This window comes from Rutidosis leptorrhynchoides, chromosome 11, assembly GCF_046630445.1.
Source record: "Rutidosis leptorrhynchoides isolate AG116_Rl617_1_P2 chromosome 11, CSIRO_AGI_Rlap_v1, whole genome shotgun sequence".
NCBI lineage: Eukaryota > Viridiplantae > Streptophyta > Magnoliopsida > Asterales > Asteraceae > Rutidosis > Rutidosis leptorrhynchoides.
Genome location: NC_092343.1, coordinates 311,070,628 through 311,089,871, shown reverse-complemented (window position 1 = coordinate 311,089,871; position 19,244 = coordinate 311,070,628). Strand labels below are relative to the sequence as shown.

At 33.7% G+C, this 19,244-nt stretch overlaps 1 protein-coding gene and 1 pseudogene across 1 annotated transcript; one reads left to right on the top strand and one right to left on the bottom strand.

The window, feature by feature from the left end:
* Positions 1–13,046: 13,046 nt before the first annotated feature.
* Positions 13,047–14,394, top strand: LOC139875653 (callose synthase 9-like; annotated as a pseudogene).
* Positions 14,395–14,498: 104 nt separating this feature from the next.
* Positions 14,499–18,829, bottom strand: LOC139877641 (callose synthase 9-like). Its single transcript, XM_071865069.1, has 11 exons — positions 18,683–18,829; positions 17,729–17,929; positions 17,559–17,656; positions 17,297–17,460; positions 17,056–17,179; positions 16,859–16,936; positions 16,305–16,430; positions 16,136–16,225; positions 15,232–15,329; positions 15,044–15,158; positions 14,499–14,750 (listed from the first exon to the last, which is right to left on the bottom strand). The coding sequence occupies exons 2-11, from the start codon at positions 17,919–17,921 to the stop codon at positions 14,634–14,636; spliced, it is 1,203 nt and encodes a 400-aa protein (XP_071721170.1). The 5' UTR covers positions 17,922–17,929; positions 18,683–18,829; the 3' UTR covers positions 14,499–14,633.
* Between the last annotated feature and the right edge of the window lie 415 nt (positions 18,830–19,244).

The window sequence follows — 19,244 nt, the reverse complement described above, 5'->3', positions numbered from 1 at the left end:
GCTAAGTTTTCAAAGTGTGCATTTTGGATGGAAGAAGTTCAATTCCTCGGTCACATAGTGAACAAAAAAGGTATTAAGGTGGATCCGGCAAAGATAGAAATTGTTGAAAAGTGGGAAACCCCGAAAACTCCGAAACACATACGCCAGTTTTTAGGACTAGCTGGTTACTACAGAAGGTTCGTCCAAGACTTTTCCAGAATAGCAAAACCCTTGACTGCATTAACGCATAAAGGGAAGAAATTTGAATGGAATGATGAACAAGAGAAAGCGTTTCAGTTATTGAAGAAAAAGCTAACTACGGCACCTATATTGTCATTGCCTGAAGGGAATGATGATTTTGTGATTTATTGTGATGCATCAGGTGATTGCTTATGCGTCTAGACAATTGAAGATTCATGAACAAAATTATACGACGCATGATTTGGAATTAGGCGCGGTTGTTTTTGCATTAAAGACTTGGAGGCACTACTTATATGGGGTCAAAAGTATTATATATACCGACCACAAAAGTCTTCAACACATATTTAATCAGAAACAACTGAATATGAGGCAGCGTAGTTGGATTGAATTATTGAATGATTACGACTTTGAGATTCGTTACCACCCGGGGAAGGCAAATGTGGTAGCCGATGCCTTGAGCAGGAAGGACAGAGAACCCATTCGAGTAAAATCTATGAATATAATGATTCATAATAACCTTACTACTCAAATAAAGGAGGCGCAACAAGGAGTTTTAAAAGAGAAAAATTTAAAGGATGAAATACCCAAAGGATCGGAGAAGCATCTTAATATTCGGGAAGACGGAACCCGGTATAGGGCTGAAAGGATTTGGGTACCAAAATTTGGAGATATGAGAGAAATGGTACTTAGAGAAGCTCATAAAACCAGATACTCAATACATCCTGGAATGGGGAAGATGTACAAGGATCTCAAGAAACATTTTTGGTGGCCGGGTATGAAAGTCGATGTTGCTAAATACGTAGGAGAATGTTTGACGTGTTCTAAGGTCAAAGCTGAGCATCAGAAACCATCAGGTCTACTTCAACAACCCGAAATCCCGAAATGGAAATGGGAAAACATTACCATGGATTTCATCACTAAATTGCCAAGGACTGCAAGTGGTTTTGATACAATTTGGGTAATAGTTGATCGTCTCACCAAATCAGCACACTTCCTGCCAATAAGAGAAGATGACAAGATAGAGAAGTTAGCACGACTGTATTTGAAGGAAGTCGTCTCCAGACATGGAATACCAATCTCTATTATCTCTGATAGGGATGGCAGATTTATTTCAAGATTCTGGCAGACATTACAACAAGCATTAGGAACTCGTCTACACATGAGTACTGCCTATCATCCACAAACTGATGGGCAGAGCGAAAGGACGATACAAACGCTTGAAGACATGCTACGAGCATGTGTTATTGATTTCGGAAACAGTTGGGATCGACATCTACCGTTAGCAGAATTTTCCTACAACAACAGCTACCATTCAAGCATTGAGATGGCGCCGTTTGAAGCATTTTATGGTAGAAAGTGTAGGTCTCCGATTTGTTGGAGTGAAGTGGGGGATAGACAGATTACGGGTCCGGAGATTATACAAGAAACTACCGAGAAGATCATCCAAATTCAACAACGGTTGAAACCCGCCCAAAGTCGACAAAAGAGCTACGCTGACATTAAAAGAAAAGATATAGAATTTGAAATTGGAGAGATGGTCATGCTTAAAGTTGCACCTTGGAAAGGCGTTGTTCGATTTGGTAAACGAGGGAAATTAAATCCAAGGTATATTGGACCATTCAAGATTATTGATCGTGTCGGACCAGTAGCTTACCGACTTGAGTTACCTCAACAACTCGCGGCTGTACATAACACTTTCCACGTCTCGAATTTGAAGAAATGTTTTTCTAAAAAAGATCTCACTATTCCTTTAGATGAAATCCAAATCAACGAAAAACTTCAATTCATCGAAGAACCCGTCGAAATAATGGATCGTGAGGTTAAAAGACTTAAGCAAAATAAGATACCAATTGTTAAGGTTCGATGGAATGCTCGTAGAGGACCCAAGTTCACCTGGGAGCATGAAGATTAGATGAAGAAGAAATACCCGCATCTATTTCCAGAAGATTCGTCAACACCTTCAACAGCTTAAAATTTCGGGACGAAATTTATTTAACGGGTAGGTACTGTAGTGACGCGAACTTTTCCATGTTTATATATATTAATTGAGATTGATATTTACATGATTAAATGTTTCCAACATGTTAAGCAATCAAACTTGTTAAGACTTGATTAATTGAAATATGTTTCATATAGACAATTGACCACCCAAGTTGACCGGTGATTCACGAACGTTAAAACTTGTAAAAACTATATGATGACATATATATGGATATATATATATATATATATATATATATATATATATATATATATATATATATATATATATATATATATATATATATATATAGTTAACATGATACAATGATAAGTAAACATATCATTAAGTATATTAACAATGAACTACATATGTAAAAACAAGACTACTAACTTAATGATTTTTTAAACGAGACATATATGTAACGATTATCGTTGTAAAGACATTTAATGTATATATATCATATTAAGAGATATTCATACATGATAATATCATGATAATATAATAATTTAAAATCTCATTTGATATTATAAACATTGGGTTAACAACCTTTAACAAGATCGTTAACCTAAAGGTTTCAAAACAACACTTACATGTAACGACTAATGATGACTTAACGACTCAGTTAAAATGTATATACATGTAGTGTTTTAATATGTATTTATACACTTTTGAAAGACTTCAATACACTTATCAAAATACTTCTACTTAACAAAAATACTTACAATTACATCCTCGTTCAGTTTCATCAACAATTCTACTCGTATGCACCCGTAATTGTACTCGTACAATACACAGCTTTTAGATGTATGTACTATTGGTATATACACTCCAATGATCAGCTCTTAGCATCCCATGTGAGTCACCTAACACATGTGGGAACCATCATTTGGCAACTAGCATGAAATATCTCATAAAATTACAAAAATATGAGTAATCATTCATGACTTATTTACATGAAAACAAAATTACATATCCTTTATATCTAATCCATACACCAACGACCAAAAACACCTACAAACACTTTCATTCTTCAATTTTCTTCATCTAATTGATCTCTCTCAAGTTCTATAATCAAGTTCAAAGTGTTCTTCATATATTCTACAAGTTCTAGTTACATAAAATCAAGAATACTTTCAAGTTTGCTAGCTCACTTCCAATCTTGTAAGGTGTAACAACCCAAATTTTTCCGATCGTTTTATACTTATGAGATTAATATTTACATAAAATAAACCTTACCAACATGATAAGCAATCCAAACTGTTGAGACTTATGTTTTTGAAAAGAGTTTCACACAACGTTTGACCGTCCAATTTGACCGATGATATCACGAACTATATAACACACGATAATTATACGATTATGTATATGTACATATCTATACATATTTAACATGATTTAAGGATGGTTTAACATTTCATTGTGAACTAACAACAGTGAGTTATAAGTATACTTTGAGACCACTAACTTAAGTTTTCAAAACGATAACTATATGTAACATTCTTTAACATATATACTTACAATATATAATGTGTTGGTGATCTATGTCACCAATATGATTTAAGTGTAATGGGATTAATTTGTAACCAAAATAATCTTGATAAATATTGAACAAGTTTTGGGAAGTGTGGAGTGCACACTTGTTTGAACTTATCTTGATTATGACGGGGGTTCGGGGGCAGCGCCCCCGATAAGCGGGGTCCAAGGGGTGACAACCCCTGGCGGGGTCCAAGGGGTAGAGCCCCTGGCTGGGTATACGTAACCCAAAAATAAAAGCCCAGTTTTGAGCCTCTTTTACAGTTATAAACCCGTCCATATTTGAATTCTCGTTCCGATTCCTCAAAATTTCTACAAGTATATCTAGGGTATATGTAACCGTATCATACCCAGCTTCTATACGTATTTACTATTGGTATATACCAATAATAAACTTCAATGATCAGCCACTAGACATGATGTTACATGTGGGAACCAGCCATTTAACCTCATGTGTGACTTTTGTGCAAGAAAACAAACTAAATCTCCTATATATCCATCCCATAATCATGCTATTTTGCACACACACACATACAATTTCATTTCCAATTTTCTTTCAAGTTAATTCACTCCCTAATCTCTCTTCATTTACCTACTCAAGAACGTATCAATATAGTCATCCGATTTCAAGGAGATTACTTCCAATCTTTCAATCCCATTCCACCACTCTTTTGATTCCAAGATTTTTCTTACCTTTTCCAGTAGCTTTGTCCAAGTAACTTGAGGTAGTAACCTTATTCATAACCTTATTCGATTCATATTTATATAGCTATCTTATTTTGTGTTATAAAATTTTAACAACAAGAACATAGTTTGAGTGATTTCAAACTTGTTCGCAAACTAAATAGATCCTTCTAATTTGATTTTTAAAAACACTTCAAGACCTGTAATATATCATATTATGACAAAATCGGATTAATCATATCTTGGCTAATTAACATAATATTTAATATATATATTTACTTATGATTTGATTTTATATATTTCAGGACCACCCGTAAACAACACGAGAAGATTAATCATAAGACCTCATGATTGTACGCAACACATCATTTGACAACACGGTACTTTATGTACGCAACACGTCATTTGACAACATGGTACCATGGGTCAAGATTAATTCTGATCAATACGAATACGATGGGGTCTTTATTTATTTTATTTAAGCAACTAATTGTGGACCACTAACATCGGACTGCTAACTACGGACTAAGAAAATATTAAAAGTATTAAAAGTATATATATATATATATATATATATATATATATATATATATATATATATATATAACGATTACTTGAAAAGAAAATATGTTGATATATTATATATATGGTTAGGTTCGTGATATCTATCAGAGACCAAGTCGAGTTAAATACCTTCAAGACAAAAGTGAGTATATAGTCCCACTTTTAAACTCTAAATATTTCGGGATGAGAATACATGCATTTTATGATTTACGTTATGGACACAAGTGATTAAAAATATATATTCTACGTTGCGTTGTACCACTGGCATACTTCCCTGTAACTTGGTAACTACTATTTACATGAGGTATTGTAAACGCGAATCCTGTTGATAGATCTATCGGGCCTGACAACCCCAACCGGACTGGACGACCAGTATTCAACGGTTGCACAGTACTTCGTTTCGGTGACTACACTTAGTACGGTGTAGTAAGATTTCATAATAAAGGGAATATGCGACGTTGATTAAATGTTAAGTATGGTTATCAAGTGCTCAACAACTTAGAATATTTTTATTAAAACGTTTATATATGAAATCTTGTGGTCTATATTCATAACGCTGCCGGCATTAAACCAATATCTCACCAATTTTATGTTGACGTTTTAAGCATGTTTATTCTCAGGTGATAACTAAAAGCTTCCGCTGCAACATGTTGAATTTAAGCAAGATCTTGAGTATGCATATTTGTGTCAAAAATAAAACTGCATATCGGAGGATTTGTAATGTAAAATATGTTGGAGGTTGTATTGTTATTATCACATGTAAAGTTTGTAAGTCTAAGATTATCGCTAAACGATAATCATTATTAAGTTGTTTAAACCTTGTATTTGTAATAAAAGCTATGGTTTGTATTGTAAAAACGAATGCAGTTTTTAAAAAATGTCGCATATAGAGGTCAATACCTCGCGATGAAATCATATGTTATTGTATTCGTCCTTATGGTTAAGGTCGGGTTATGACATAAGGTGATCATCCAACCTCAAGAAATCTTTGTTTCTTACAGTAGTTTATCATTCTAATACAAGGTAATAATCATATTCAAACTTTGATTCAATTTCTATAACTATAACAATCTTATTTCAAGTGATGATCTTACTTGAACTTGTTTTCGTGTCATGATTCTGCTTCAAGAACTTCGAGCCATCCAAGGATCCGTTGAAGCTAGATCCCTTTTTCTCTTTTCCAGTAGGTTTATCCAAGGAACCTAAGGTAGTAATGATGTTCATAACATCATTCGATTCATACATATAAAGCTATCTTATTCGAAGGTTTAAACTTGTAATCACTAGAACATAGTTTATTTAATTCTAAATTTGTTCGCAAACAAAAGTTAATCCTTCTAACTTGACTTTTAAAATCAACTAAACACATGTTCTATATCTATATGATATGCTAACTTAATGATTTAAAACCTGGAAACACGAAAAATACCGTAAAACCTGATTTACGCCGTCGTAGTAACACCGCGGGCTGTTTTGGGTTAGTTAATTAAAAACTATGATAAACTTTGATTTAAAAGTTGTTATTCTGAGAAAATGATTTTTATTATGAACATGAAACTATATCCAAAAATTATGGTTAAACTAAAGTGGAAGTATGTTTTCTAAAATGGTCATCTAGACGTCGTTCTTTCGACTGAAATGACTACCTTTACAAAAACGACTTGTAACTTATTTTTCCGACTATAAACCTATACTTTTTCTGTTTAGATTCATAAAATAGAGTTCAATATGAAATCATAGCAATTTGATTCACTCAAAACGGATTTAAAATGAAGAAGTTATGGGTAAAACAAGATTGGATAATTTTTCTCATTTTAGCTACGTGAAAATTGGTAACAAATCTATTCCAACCATAACTTAATCAACTTGTATTGTATATTATGTAATCTTGAGATACCATAGACACGTATACAATGTTTCGACCTATCATGTCGACACATCTATATATATTTCGGAACAACCATAGACACTCTATATGTGAATGTTGGAGTTAGCTATACAGGGTTGAGGTTGATTCTAAAATATATATAGTTTGAGTTGTGATCAATACTGAGATACGTATACACTGGGTCGTGGATTGATTCAAGATAATATTTATCAATTTATTTCTGTACATCTAACTGTGAACAACTAGTTGTAGGTTTCTAACGAGGACAGCTGACTTAATAAACTTAAAACATCAAAATATATTAAAAGTGTTGTAAATATATTTTGAACATACTTTGATATATATGTATATATTGTTATAGGTTCGTGAATCAACCAGTGGCCAAGTCTTACTTCCCGACGAAGTAAAAATCTGTGAAAGTGAGTTATAGTCCCACTTTTAAAATCTAATATTTTTGGGATGAGAATACATGCAGGTTTTATAAATGATTTACAAAATAGACACAAGTACGTGAAACTACATTCTATGGTTGAATTATCGAAATCGAATATGCCCCTTTTTATTAAGTCTGGTAATCTAAGAATTAGGGAACAGACACCCTAATTGACGCGAATCCTAAAGATAGATCTATTGGGCCTAACAAACCCCATCCAAAGTACCGGATGCTTTATTACTTCAAAATTTATATCATTTCCGAAGGGTGTCCCGGAATGATGGGGATATTCTTATATATGCATCTTGTTAATGTCGGTTACCAGGTGTTCACCATATGAATAATTTTTATCTCTATGTATGGGATGTGTATTGAAATATGAAATCTTGTGGTCTATTATTATGATTTGATATATATAGGTTAAACCTATAACTCGCCAACATTTTTGTTGACGTTTTAAGCATGTTTATTCTCAGGTGATTATTAAGAGCTTCCGCTGTCGCATACTTAAATAAGGACGAGATTTGGAGTCCATGCTTGTATGATATTGTGTAAAAACTGCATTCAAGAAACTTATTTTGTTGTAACATATTTGTATTGTAAACCATTATGTAATGGTCGTGTGTAAACAGGATATTTTAGATTATCATTATTTGATAATCTACGTAAACCTTTTTAAACCTTTATTGATTAAATAAAGGTTATGGTTTGTTTTAAAATGAATGCAGTCTTTGAAAAACGTCTCATATAGAGGTCAAAACCTCGCAATGAAATCAATTAATATGGAACGTTTTTAATCAATAAGAACGGGACATTTCAACTTATACGGAATTGAACCGTTAACTGGTACTAACTTCTCAACATGGAGAGATCAAGTGAAACTTATTCTCGGAGTTATGGATCTCGATCATGCACTTCGTACTGATCCTCCTGCTGCACTTACTGATGCTAGTACATCAAAACAGAAACGTGCTTATGAACAGTGGGAGCGATCTAACCGTATGTCTCTCATGATCATTAAGAACTCCATATCCGTTGCTATTCGAGGAGCTATCCCTGACTCCGAGAATGCAAAGGAATACTTAAGCTCCGTAGAGGAACAATTTAAGGGGACTTCAAAAGCCCATGTAAGTACTTTGATCCTCAAAATGTTGACTACCAAGTATGATGGGGTTAGTGGTGTACGTGAGCATATTATGATGATGAGTGATATGGCTAATAAATTGAAAGGCATGGACATGGAAATTAGTGAAGGTTTCTTAGTTCATTTCATAATGACATCTCACCCTATGCAATTTGGTCCTTTCAAGATCAATTATAATACTCAAAAAGAGAAATGGAAAATGAGCGAACTAATTGCCATGTGCGTGCAAGAGGAAGAACGCCTTAAAGTTGAAAAACCTGATATTGCTCATATTGCTACTACAAACTCCAATAAGAGAAAGGGCTCATGGAAGAGCAAAGGTTCAAGTGGAGAGTCATAATAAGACTCCAAATAAAGTCCAGAAAACAGGTGCAAGTACTAGCTCATTCTAAGGCGGTCCAAAATGAAAATTTTGCCGTAAGTACGGGCATATTCAAAGGGACTGTCCAAAATTCAAGGAATGGTTAGCAAATAAAGGTATCTTTGAATCTTTTATGATTAATGAAACTTTTAATGTTAATGTCCCTATTAATTCATGGTGGATTGACTCTGGATCCATGGTACACATTTCTAATTCTTTAAAGGGATTCCGTACAATCCGGAGATTGGAAAGAAACCAACGAACGGTTAAAGTCGGGAATGGAGTTGATTTAAATGTTGAAGCTGTAGGAACCCTTTCATTAATTTTGGAAGGTGGCTTTTGTTTAAATCTTCATGGAACTCTTTATGTACCGAGCATGACTCGAAACTTAATATATGTATCTAAACTAATTATTGATGACTTTATATTTACGTTTGGATACAATAAAGTGTATATTAGTTTAAATTCCCGTATTGTTGGAACTGGTTGTCTTGAGGGAAACCTCTTTAAGTTATACTTAGACAATCAATTTTTGGAATCTTTATTATCATTTAACGTTAATGAGAATGTAAGTCAGTATAAGGGAAAACAAGATCTCGAAACTTCATCAAAGTTATGGCATCAACGTTTAGGCCATATTTCACGAGAAAGAATGACTAGACTCGTGAAAGATGAAGTTCTACCTCATCTTGATTTCTCTGATTTTGGCAAATGTGTAGAATGTATAAAGGGGAAAATGACCAAAGGAAATAAGAAAGGTGCCACACGAAGTACCGGATTATTAGAACTAGTACATACTGACATATGTGGACATTTTCCTTCGGGGATTGGTGGTCATAAATTATAAATTATTCATTACCTTCATTGACGATTACTCACGCTACATGTACTTGTTCTTAATTAATGAAAAATCCGAATCACTTGAAATGTTCAAAACTTTTAAAGCAGAAGTTGAAAATCAACTTGATCGCAAAATTAAAGTGGTAAGGTCGGATAGGGGAGATGAATATTACGGTAGACATACAGATATTGGTCAAGCTCCCGGGTCTTTCTTTGACTTTTGCAAAGATCATGGGATTATTAACCAATATACCATGCCAGGTACCCCCTCAGCAAAATGGTGTTGCTGAGAGGAGAAATCGCACCCTTATGGACATGGTTCGAAGTATGTTAGCAAATTCAAACCTTCCCGAATTTCTTTGGACTGAGGCATTAAAAACGGATGTACACATCCTTAATAGAGTTCCTTCAAAGTATGTCCCAAAAACACCATATGAAATTTGGATAGGAAGGAAACCTAGCTTACGATATCTACGGGTTTGGGGATGTCCAGCCGAAGCAAAGATATACAATCCTTAGTTACGAAAACTGGACTTGAAAACCATTAGTTGCTTCTTCATTGGGTACCCAGAACGATCAAAGGGTTACCGATTTTATTACCCGTCTCACAATACCAGAATTGTTGAGACACGCCATGCTGAGTTTCTTGAGAATGATAACAACAGTGGGAGCGGTTCATTTAGAAGAATTGAGCTTCAAGAGGCTCGAGATGAGACACCAATAATTCATGTGCCTATCCCGATTAATACTCCACTTGACACCTCGAATGATCACTTACCTTCTCATGATCATCCAAATAATGTCGAGGCTAATGAACCTAACCCCGTGACTAATGTTGAACCACAAGAAACTCAACAGCAGTTGCGCAGGTCACAACGACCAAGGAAGCCCACAAATTTTGACGATTACTATACCTATTTGAATGAGGCTGATTTTGACTTAGGAAAATGCGATGACCCTACTTCATATGAAGAAGCCATTACTTGTGACCAATCAGCTCATTGGAGGAAAGCAATGAATGATGAGTTGAACTCAATGAGCAAAAATGACGTTTGGGAACTTGCTGAACTGCCAAAGGGTGCAAAACCCGTTGGATGCAAGTGGGTCTTTAAGACTAAACTTGACCCAAATGGAAATGTTGAGCGATATAAAGCTCGTTTGGTCGCGAAAGGGTATACTCAAAAGGAGGGCATTGATTATAAGGAAACCTTTTCTCCTGTATCGAGAAAATACTCCCTAAGGATCGTAATGGCCTTAGTAGCTCATTTTGACTTGGAGTTACACCAAATGGACGTCAAAACTGCATTTCTTAATGGAGATTTACATGAAGAAGTGTTCATGGCTCAACCTCAAGGTTTTATATCCGAAGGCCAAGAACACTTAGTTTGTAAACTCAAGAAATCTATTTATGGGCTTAAGCAAGCTTCTCGTCAATGGTACTTAAAATTTGATGAAGTAATGAAGAAACACAACTTCATCAAAAATCAGGTAGATCAATGTGTGTACCTCAAAATGAGTGGGAGCAATTTTATTATACTTGTCCTTTACGTTGATGATATACTTTTGGCAAGTAATAATATTGATTTGTTGCATGAGTCAAAGCGTTTTCTTTCTAGAAACTTTGACATGAAAGATCTTCGTGAAGCCTCTTATGTTATAGGTATTGAAATTCACCGAGATCGAGCCAAGGGACATTAGGATTGTCTCAAAAGGCATATATTGAACGTGTACTCAATCGATTCGGTATGCAACATTGCTCCCCAACGGTCGCTCCTGTGGTTAAGGGTGATGCTTTTGGATCTCATCAATGTCCGAAAACTGAGGTTGAAACTGAGGAAATGAAGCGAATTCCTTATGCTTCCGTAGTAGGAAGCTTGACGTATGCTCAAGTTTGTACTCGACCAGATATCGCATATATATGTGGCATGTTAGGCAGATTTCAATCTAATCCTGGCATACATCATTGGAAAGCTGCTAAGAAAGTATTGCGATATCTTCAAGGAACGAAAGAGTACAAATTAACCTACACAAGAACCGAAAATCTTGAAGTCATTGGATACTCGGATTCTGACTTTGCGAAATGCAAAGATACTAGTAGGTCGACTATGGGATATATTTTCATGTTGTCAGGTGGGCCTATTTCTTGGAAGAATCAGAAACAAGTGCTAACAACGACCTCAACAATGATGGCTGAGTATGTTGCGGTTTATAATGCGACATGTCAAGCAATGCTGTTGAGAAACTTGATCACTGGACTCAAAATTGTTAATTCCATCTCAAGGCCATTGAAGATTTACTGCGATAATAGTGCAGCCGTGAGCTTCTCGAACAGTAACAGTTCGACTGGAGCTGGTTTATACCTCGATACAAAGTACTTATTTGTACGTGAAAGAGTGGAGGAACAACGTATATGTATCGAGCACATTAGAACTCATGAAATTCTTGCGGATCCGCTAACTAAAGGTCTACCACCCAATGTATTTACAAGTCACGTGACTAAGATGGGTTTTCGTCGAGACCTTACATGATGTTGTAGTTAGTGTTCTATTTCATGATAACGTTTAATTGTAAATGAAAGCGCTTTATGACAATATCCTTCACTATAATGTCTTGTTTGTCTATATTTACTTCAAATGTGTACACTTAACTTTCGTTATAGACAAACTAATGTTGTGTACCACATTATGCTCTTGTCGTTTTGGCTTTAAAGAAATCATACTTTTTATATTAGTACCATTAGTATAATTGATGGGGGTCCCGTGTCAAATGCGATATGTAAGGCTGTATCTTTTTGCTTTGGTGCTATATGAAATTATGATAATTATGATAAACTTGGCCAACCTAATTTAGTTTATCTATAAATGGTAATTCGGCCAAGTGGGAGAATGTTAGACCCGCAAATATATTTGTGGCCATATTACCATTTTCACTTCATACCCCTAATGTTTGCCTAAATGACAATAAATACCCCTAACTGATAATTTACAGTTATTTAATGGGAATAACTGTAATAACTATATAAATACAATTAGGGTGCGTGTTTCTCTGCATAATATCAATAACGCATTCTCTCTGATTAAGAACACCAGAACAAGAGAAAACATCTCCCCATTGGATTCTTGATATTACTGAGGAATTGATTAACCCTAATGGCTTCATCTTCAAACTCTAATCCTAAATCAATTCTTCCATCAAGTAAGTCTTCCTTTCATGTTATTGTTATTAATTTGTGATTACATGTTATGATTGATCCTGTATGATGATAAAATAATTAACAAGTTTCTGTTTCAAATTGGTGTCTTTACTGCTATACCCATGGTTTTGGGTTTTATCTTGGAACAAGGTTTCTTAAGGGTAAGTTTATGTGCATTTGAAATTGTTAATCCAAACAAACTTGTTAATTCTTGTTCCAAAACTCACCTTTTATAGTCTTGAATGGCGTTGCAGGCGTTGTTAATTTTAAGTTATTTTTCTTTATCCAAAAAAAAAAATTGTTTAAAGTGTTTTTAAATTAAAATTTAGCATCTTTTTTATTTGTGTAGGACTGTTGAGGACTTTCGGGATTGGACCAATTGGCTCTTTTATAGAGGCGGGATCGGTGTCAAAGGTGAAGAAAGCTAGGAAGCCTGGTGGGATGAAGAATTAGTACACCTTTACACCGTCTCTTTTCTTAACCCTTTCCTTTATAATGTGATTGTGGGTCCCATTTGTTAGTTGTTGGAATGTTGATTGGTTGACTAATCATTATGAAATGAAATGTAATTTGCAGTCTCATATCCGAACATTCGGGTCAAGGGTTATGGAGACCATTTCAAGCCTTAGGTTTTTCGTTTTCCATGAAAGTATGGTATTGTTTACAAACTGGACGTTCAAGGCTCAAATACTTCATTATTGGTTAGAACTTATTTCATAATGCAGCCAAGTTCTTCAAATTAATATGTCATCATTACACTTCTGTGCAGGTGTATGTATTTTCGTGGCTTGTGCTTGTGGGGCTAATAATAGTTTTCATGTATTCCATTCTGAAATTTTTTTTTTTTTTTTTTTTTTTGTTTAACAAATTTTTTTTAACAATGATGTATTGGTGTGTACAGATTTTTATATTTAGCCAGAAAATATCAGTTAATTTCCAACTGATCTTGCGTTTTATACAAGAAATCACATTCATGTTAGCAATTAAGCAATAGCTGGAATAGCTGTTGCTGTTGTGCTTTCATCCCTTAGTGTTACTGATATATTTAATTCCATCTTAGCATTCATAGCTACTGGTTGGGGTATACTCTCGGTATGTTTTCTGCACTTTTAAAATCAGCGTTGCAAGCTCAGTCAAACTGGTTCAAACTCGTTCAAACTCGGTCAAAATTGGTCAAATTCTGGATTACTCGGAAAATGGATCAAAACATGGGATTAATTGGAAAAATTGGTCAAAATTGGTCAAAGTCAAGCTTGGTCAACACCTAAGTAATTGGTCAAAACTCGGTCAGAATCTTTGACCCACAAGGAGTTGGTTTCGAATTTAAACCTCCACCACCACTTGCTAATCAAAGCCCAATTCTTAGTTTTAAGAGAACTCAAATTTAACCCCCCATCCCGATAAGGTAAAATCGTTTCGTCCATTTAACCCAAGATAATTTTGATTTGTTACCCGTCCCGCCCCAAAAGAAAGAACGTCTTACACACTCGAGTTATTTATTTAGCTATTTGTGCCCATTTGAACCATTAGAAAGGAGTCATGCCACAGATCAGTCCACTCTTAATTAATTGGATCCAAATTGCAACTTAAAATGGAAAATTTTAAAGAAACAACATTACAAACTAAGTTAATAACATAGCAAGAGTGTCTTTCAATATTTCATCACAAATCTCAAAAGCTCACATAAAGTGATAGAAACAAAATAAACTTATAATACTATATGAATCTGCATTTCAAAGCATTAACTTATACAAACATGAATCTGAAAATTGTAAGCTCGAAAAGTTATAATACATGCAACATACCACAACAATAACATCATAAAGAGGTCAAACGACTTGTTCAAGAAACGAAACACCGGTCAGAGTAACACCATTCTTAGTAACACAACTGTCGGCTGGTTTTGCAAGTTGCTGCCTTAATAAATCATCCAATTCTTCTCCCATCTATTTATAAAAAATTGAGTTAGAGAAGTTAAGATTACTCAAACAAAATAATCATGAAGAAAATATTACGGATAACTATTGACCATATCTTTTATATATGGATGTTATACACTTGTGTATGGTTGTTATATTATTCCTAGTTTAGTTCATTGTATAGTTATCCTTTATATATTTTCTAGATTAGCTTATTGTAAAGTGAATCCTCTGTATCCTATATATGTATTGGTTGTTGCTATTGAATATGAACAAGAAACACATTCATCTTTACAGAAAATTATTTTTTATACACTTACACGATGAAATATGTAGCATATGCATTCAGGAAGGTATCGTATGTTAGCAGCTTCACCCCGTATCAAGAAGTACAAAGAGATAAAAAGTACTTTCTCTTCCTTGTTGACATCAGTACTGCAAATAAAATTTTTACCTTAATAAAATAAAAATTAAAAAATAATGGAAATTATTATTTGACATGACATACTTGATCCACATCGGCGGGATACCAAGGTACTTGCACCATTTAATGTAATTATCAAGAGACTTTAAAAATACTCTGTCCACAGTAGTCTCGTCTAGTTTCTGAAACACAAAATTTAAAACCAAAAAGAGTTTAAAATATTCCTTTCATTATACCCCCAAAACATGTTTTATTATGCATTTTGAAATTTACTATTTACTATATAGGGGAGAGATCAAGGGATAAACACTAATTTGGGGATAAGATGATAAGTGGTTTTGTTTTTTATATCTTTAGTTTTACGGCTCCAATTTAAAAATAAAAAATTTCGGGAATAGTACTCGTTTTGTAGATTCAAAAAAAAAAAGTTTTTATTTATTTATTTTGAAAGCAGCTTATCATACATGTGTTGTATGTTAACCTGTTTTGAGATTTTTTTTTTAAATTTAGTCTGATTTAGAGTTTAGGGTTTAGGGGTTAGGGTTTTGGGTTTAGTAAACCCTAACCCCTAAACCCTAAACTCTAAACCGTTCAGATTAAAAACTCATTCTAAATCCTAAATCTAAACCCTAAACCCTAATTTCTAAACCCTAATTACTAAACCCTAAACACTGTTTTTCATTAATAAAAAGTTATTTTTTCTCTTTTTTTGTTTTTTTTGTTATCATACATTTGGTGTGTATGGTCAGTTGATATAACATACATCAGATGTATGTTAACAAGCCAGTTAAAAAAGAAAAAATTATTTTTTTTCCTGAATCAACACAATGAAAATTGATACCAGAAACCTTTTTTTTTTTAATCAGAGCTGTAGAACTAAAGATATAAAAATACTCTGTCCACAGTAGTCTCGTCTAGTTTCTGAAACACAAAATTTACTATTTACTATATAAACGTTATTGAAAAAGAGGATGGATATGGGACCTACTGGCTCATGCTCATTAGGAACACCAAGTCGACTTTGCTCATTTGACAAAAGATTAACAATATTTTCCCGTTGATTTGATACATTGCCTTTCTGCAAAACAAAAAATAATAGTTATAAGTCAACACATTGGTCAAAGCAACCACTTAAAAGATACATCCAAACTAGTAACCTGAAAGCCAAATGTAAAGTGTAGAAAGTCGAAAATATCAGCACTCCTAGTAGCTGGTATCGGGAAACTTTCTGGCAATTTCGGGAGACCTCTAAAATACTTCAATGATGATATTGCAGCCCGAACCTGAGCATAATTAATTCAGAATTCAATATAAAACTAGTTATAAATTATATTATAAATAAATATAATATCAATAACAGTAGCAATAATAATAGTATAATATTTCCATAATACATATAACCAGTGTTGTTGCAGAACTAGGATTTGCTCGGCAAGTACTCGGTCAAACTCAGTCAAACTCGGTCAAAACTAGAATTAATCGGGAATTCAGTCAAAACTCGGCCAAAAGGCTTGCAAAACTCAGAATTACTCGGCCAGTACTCGGTCAAACTCAGTCAAAAATCGGTCAAAACTCAGAATTACTAGGAAAATCAGTCAAAACTCGACCAAAATTACTCAGAAAAAATAGTCAAAACCCGATCAAAATCGATCAAAATCAGTCACAGTCAAACTTGATCAAACAGAAGACCTAAAATTGAATTCACATTCACCTCAAGAGGAATAATATTAAGAGCAATCATGTCTTCTTCTGTCATAGCAGCAGCATCAGATTCAATCACCTTTTTTAACTAAAAAAATGAAGCAACATTTGGACTTTAACAAAGTATTCACTAATCATCAGACAGTTTATATTATTATTAAATTAAAGAAAAAAAGAAAACAAAATATAATAGATGAACTCATAAACCTCTTCGGGAATCAATCCTTCTGCTTCCTCAGGGGAAACCTCCTTGATAAGATGTTCTAAAACAGTTCCCAAAACATTAAGAGTTGCATAAACTCTTTCTCTCTTCACTGTTTTGCGTTCTAACCTGTTTTAAACCATAACATATAATATAATATTAATATATAAATACAAAAGAATATTTGAATATCATTAAAAATAGAGATAGAGATAAAAGATTAAAAGATCAGAAAAAGATTCCTACTCTTGATAGTTTCCAATTAAAGTACCCGACCCCCTTAATTCCATTTCCTCCTCACGTAACTTATCTACATTATTCTTTTCTCTGTAATGCATATAAAACTCACGTAAACGAGCTATGTATTGACTTCGGTCAAAGCCTGCACCGTCTTTTTTTGCTAGTTTTTGCTGCCAAAAACACATAACAACAAAAGGAAAACACGTAATATATCACATGTAGTTAATAAGCATAAGAGAAAACTGTCTAACTGACATGAATATCTTACCTTGATAACGAAATTCAACCCCGTTTTAAACTGTATCACGCCCCTACCTTCACTGTTAGGATCTAGATTTTGAGCCAGTGTATGAGCATGCTCACATACTGCAATAAGTAACAGGTCAAAAATCGATCAAGGTCAAAATCGGTCAACATCTGAGTGAATGATATACATACATATTCTAGATATGTTTGGATCCTCATCCTGAATTTCATCAGCTGCTTGTAATATAGATTCAATGTTCATGCTGTTTAAAAGTGACGATGGAACATTTCCTGCAATCCCGGTTCTCTCCCTACCAAGTGCAGCACGAACCAAACGCTCCCATTGACCACCGGGCTCCGCATCTCTATGGCCCACGTCAGACATTTATAACCCTGTAAAAAAAATCTCACATGTTACAACTTCATCTCAGTTCACTCTAGAACCAGAAAGAAAAGGAAAAAAATTACAACATAAATAATACTAATTACTAATAATAATAATAATAATAAATTTAAACATTGTATGTGTAACTATAGAAGAGAAACATAAAAAAAAATTTGTCTAGATACATAAACATAATCGTTTAGTTGTTCAAAAAATCAAAAATCCTAATTTAATTCATTATTAACACTGATTACTGTATGCAAAAGTCACATAAGCACAAGTCACTGATCACTAAATACTTCTTACATACATACATTAGCTACATAACTCAACCTGAATTTACAATGTATTGCATATCTGTAAAAGCCTGCATGATACGAAAATTAATGCAGTGCCATTAAAAATCGAAACCAAACCTTTGCTTAGTGACTTTTGCTTTGAAAAAACAAATTGAAGCGTGAATTAATTAAAATTGAAACCAAACCTTTGCTTAGTGACTTTTGCTTTGAAAAAACAAATTGAAGCGTGAAATAATTAAAATCGAAACCAAACCTTGCAGAAAGAAATTGGAAAGAGGATGAAATGATTTTGTTTATAATCACGTATGGTTTTGCTCTGTGTGTGTTTAATGAAAATAGAGGCCCATTAATAGACTCAAACCTATAATAACATCTAGAAACGCAAGCAATAATGTTAAAATTCACACACAAATGAAGATTAACAAATAACAAATAATACTAAAAGATAAGCTAAAATTTTACCGGATTAAAGATCGTGGCAGCACCAAAAATCTGAGTTAACAAATAACAAATAATTATGTACTTTTAACAAGCCAGTATCAGTATCACTCTATCAATATCAGCATTCAGTATATATAAAACATACGAAACGTCGTGGGGCACTTTTTCTTTTTTGTTTTCCTCTTAAAAGTGCTACTTTTTAAATTGCTTTTGTATAATTTGTATAATCACATGAACGAAACAAGATTCCTTATTGAAGAAGTAAAGGTTAGATTCAAAAGCAATTTTAACAATACCACATTATTTGTAGGGTAATAAAACTATATTAAATTATTAGTTTTATGACTTCATCTATATTTTTTTCGTCGGAAAAACAAAACTTATATAGAATGAAAGGATTTCATCAAAAGGATGAAAACCATATAAACATACAAACGCGATAAACTACCGAGCTAAACAAATCAAAACCAAGACAAAAGCTCACGACTAAAACAAATATGTAATCTAAAACAAACACACGACTACAACTTAAAACCAACAAAATCCAAGAGAAGTAATAGAGAAGGTAACCAATCTACGGAAC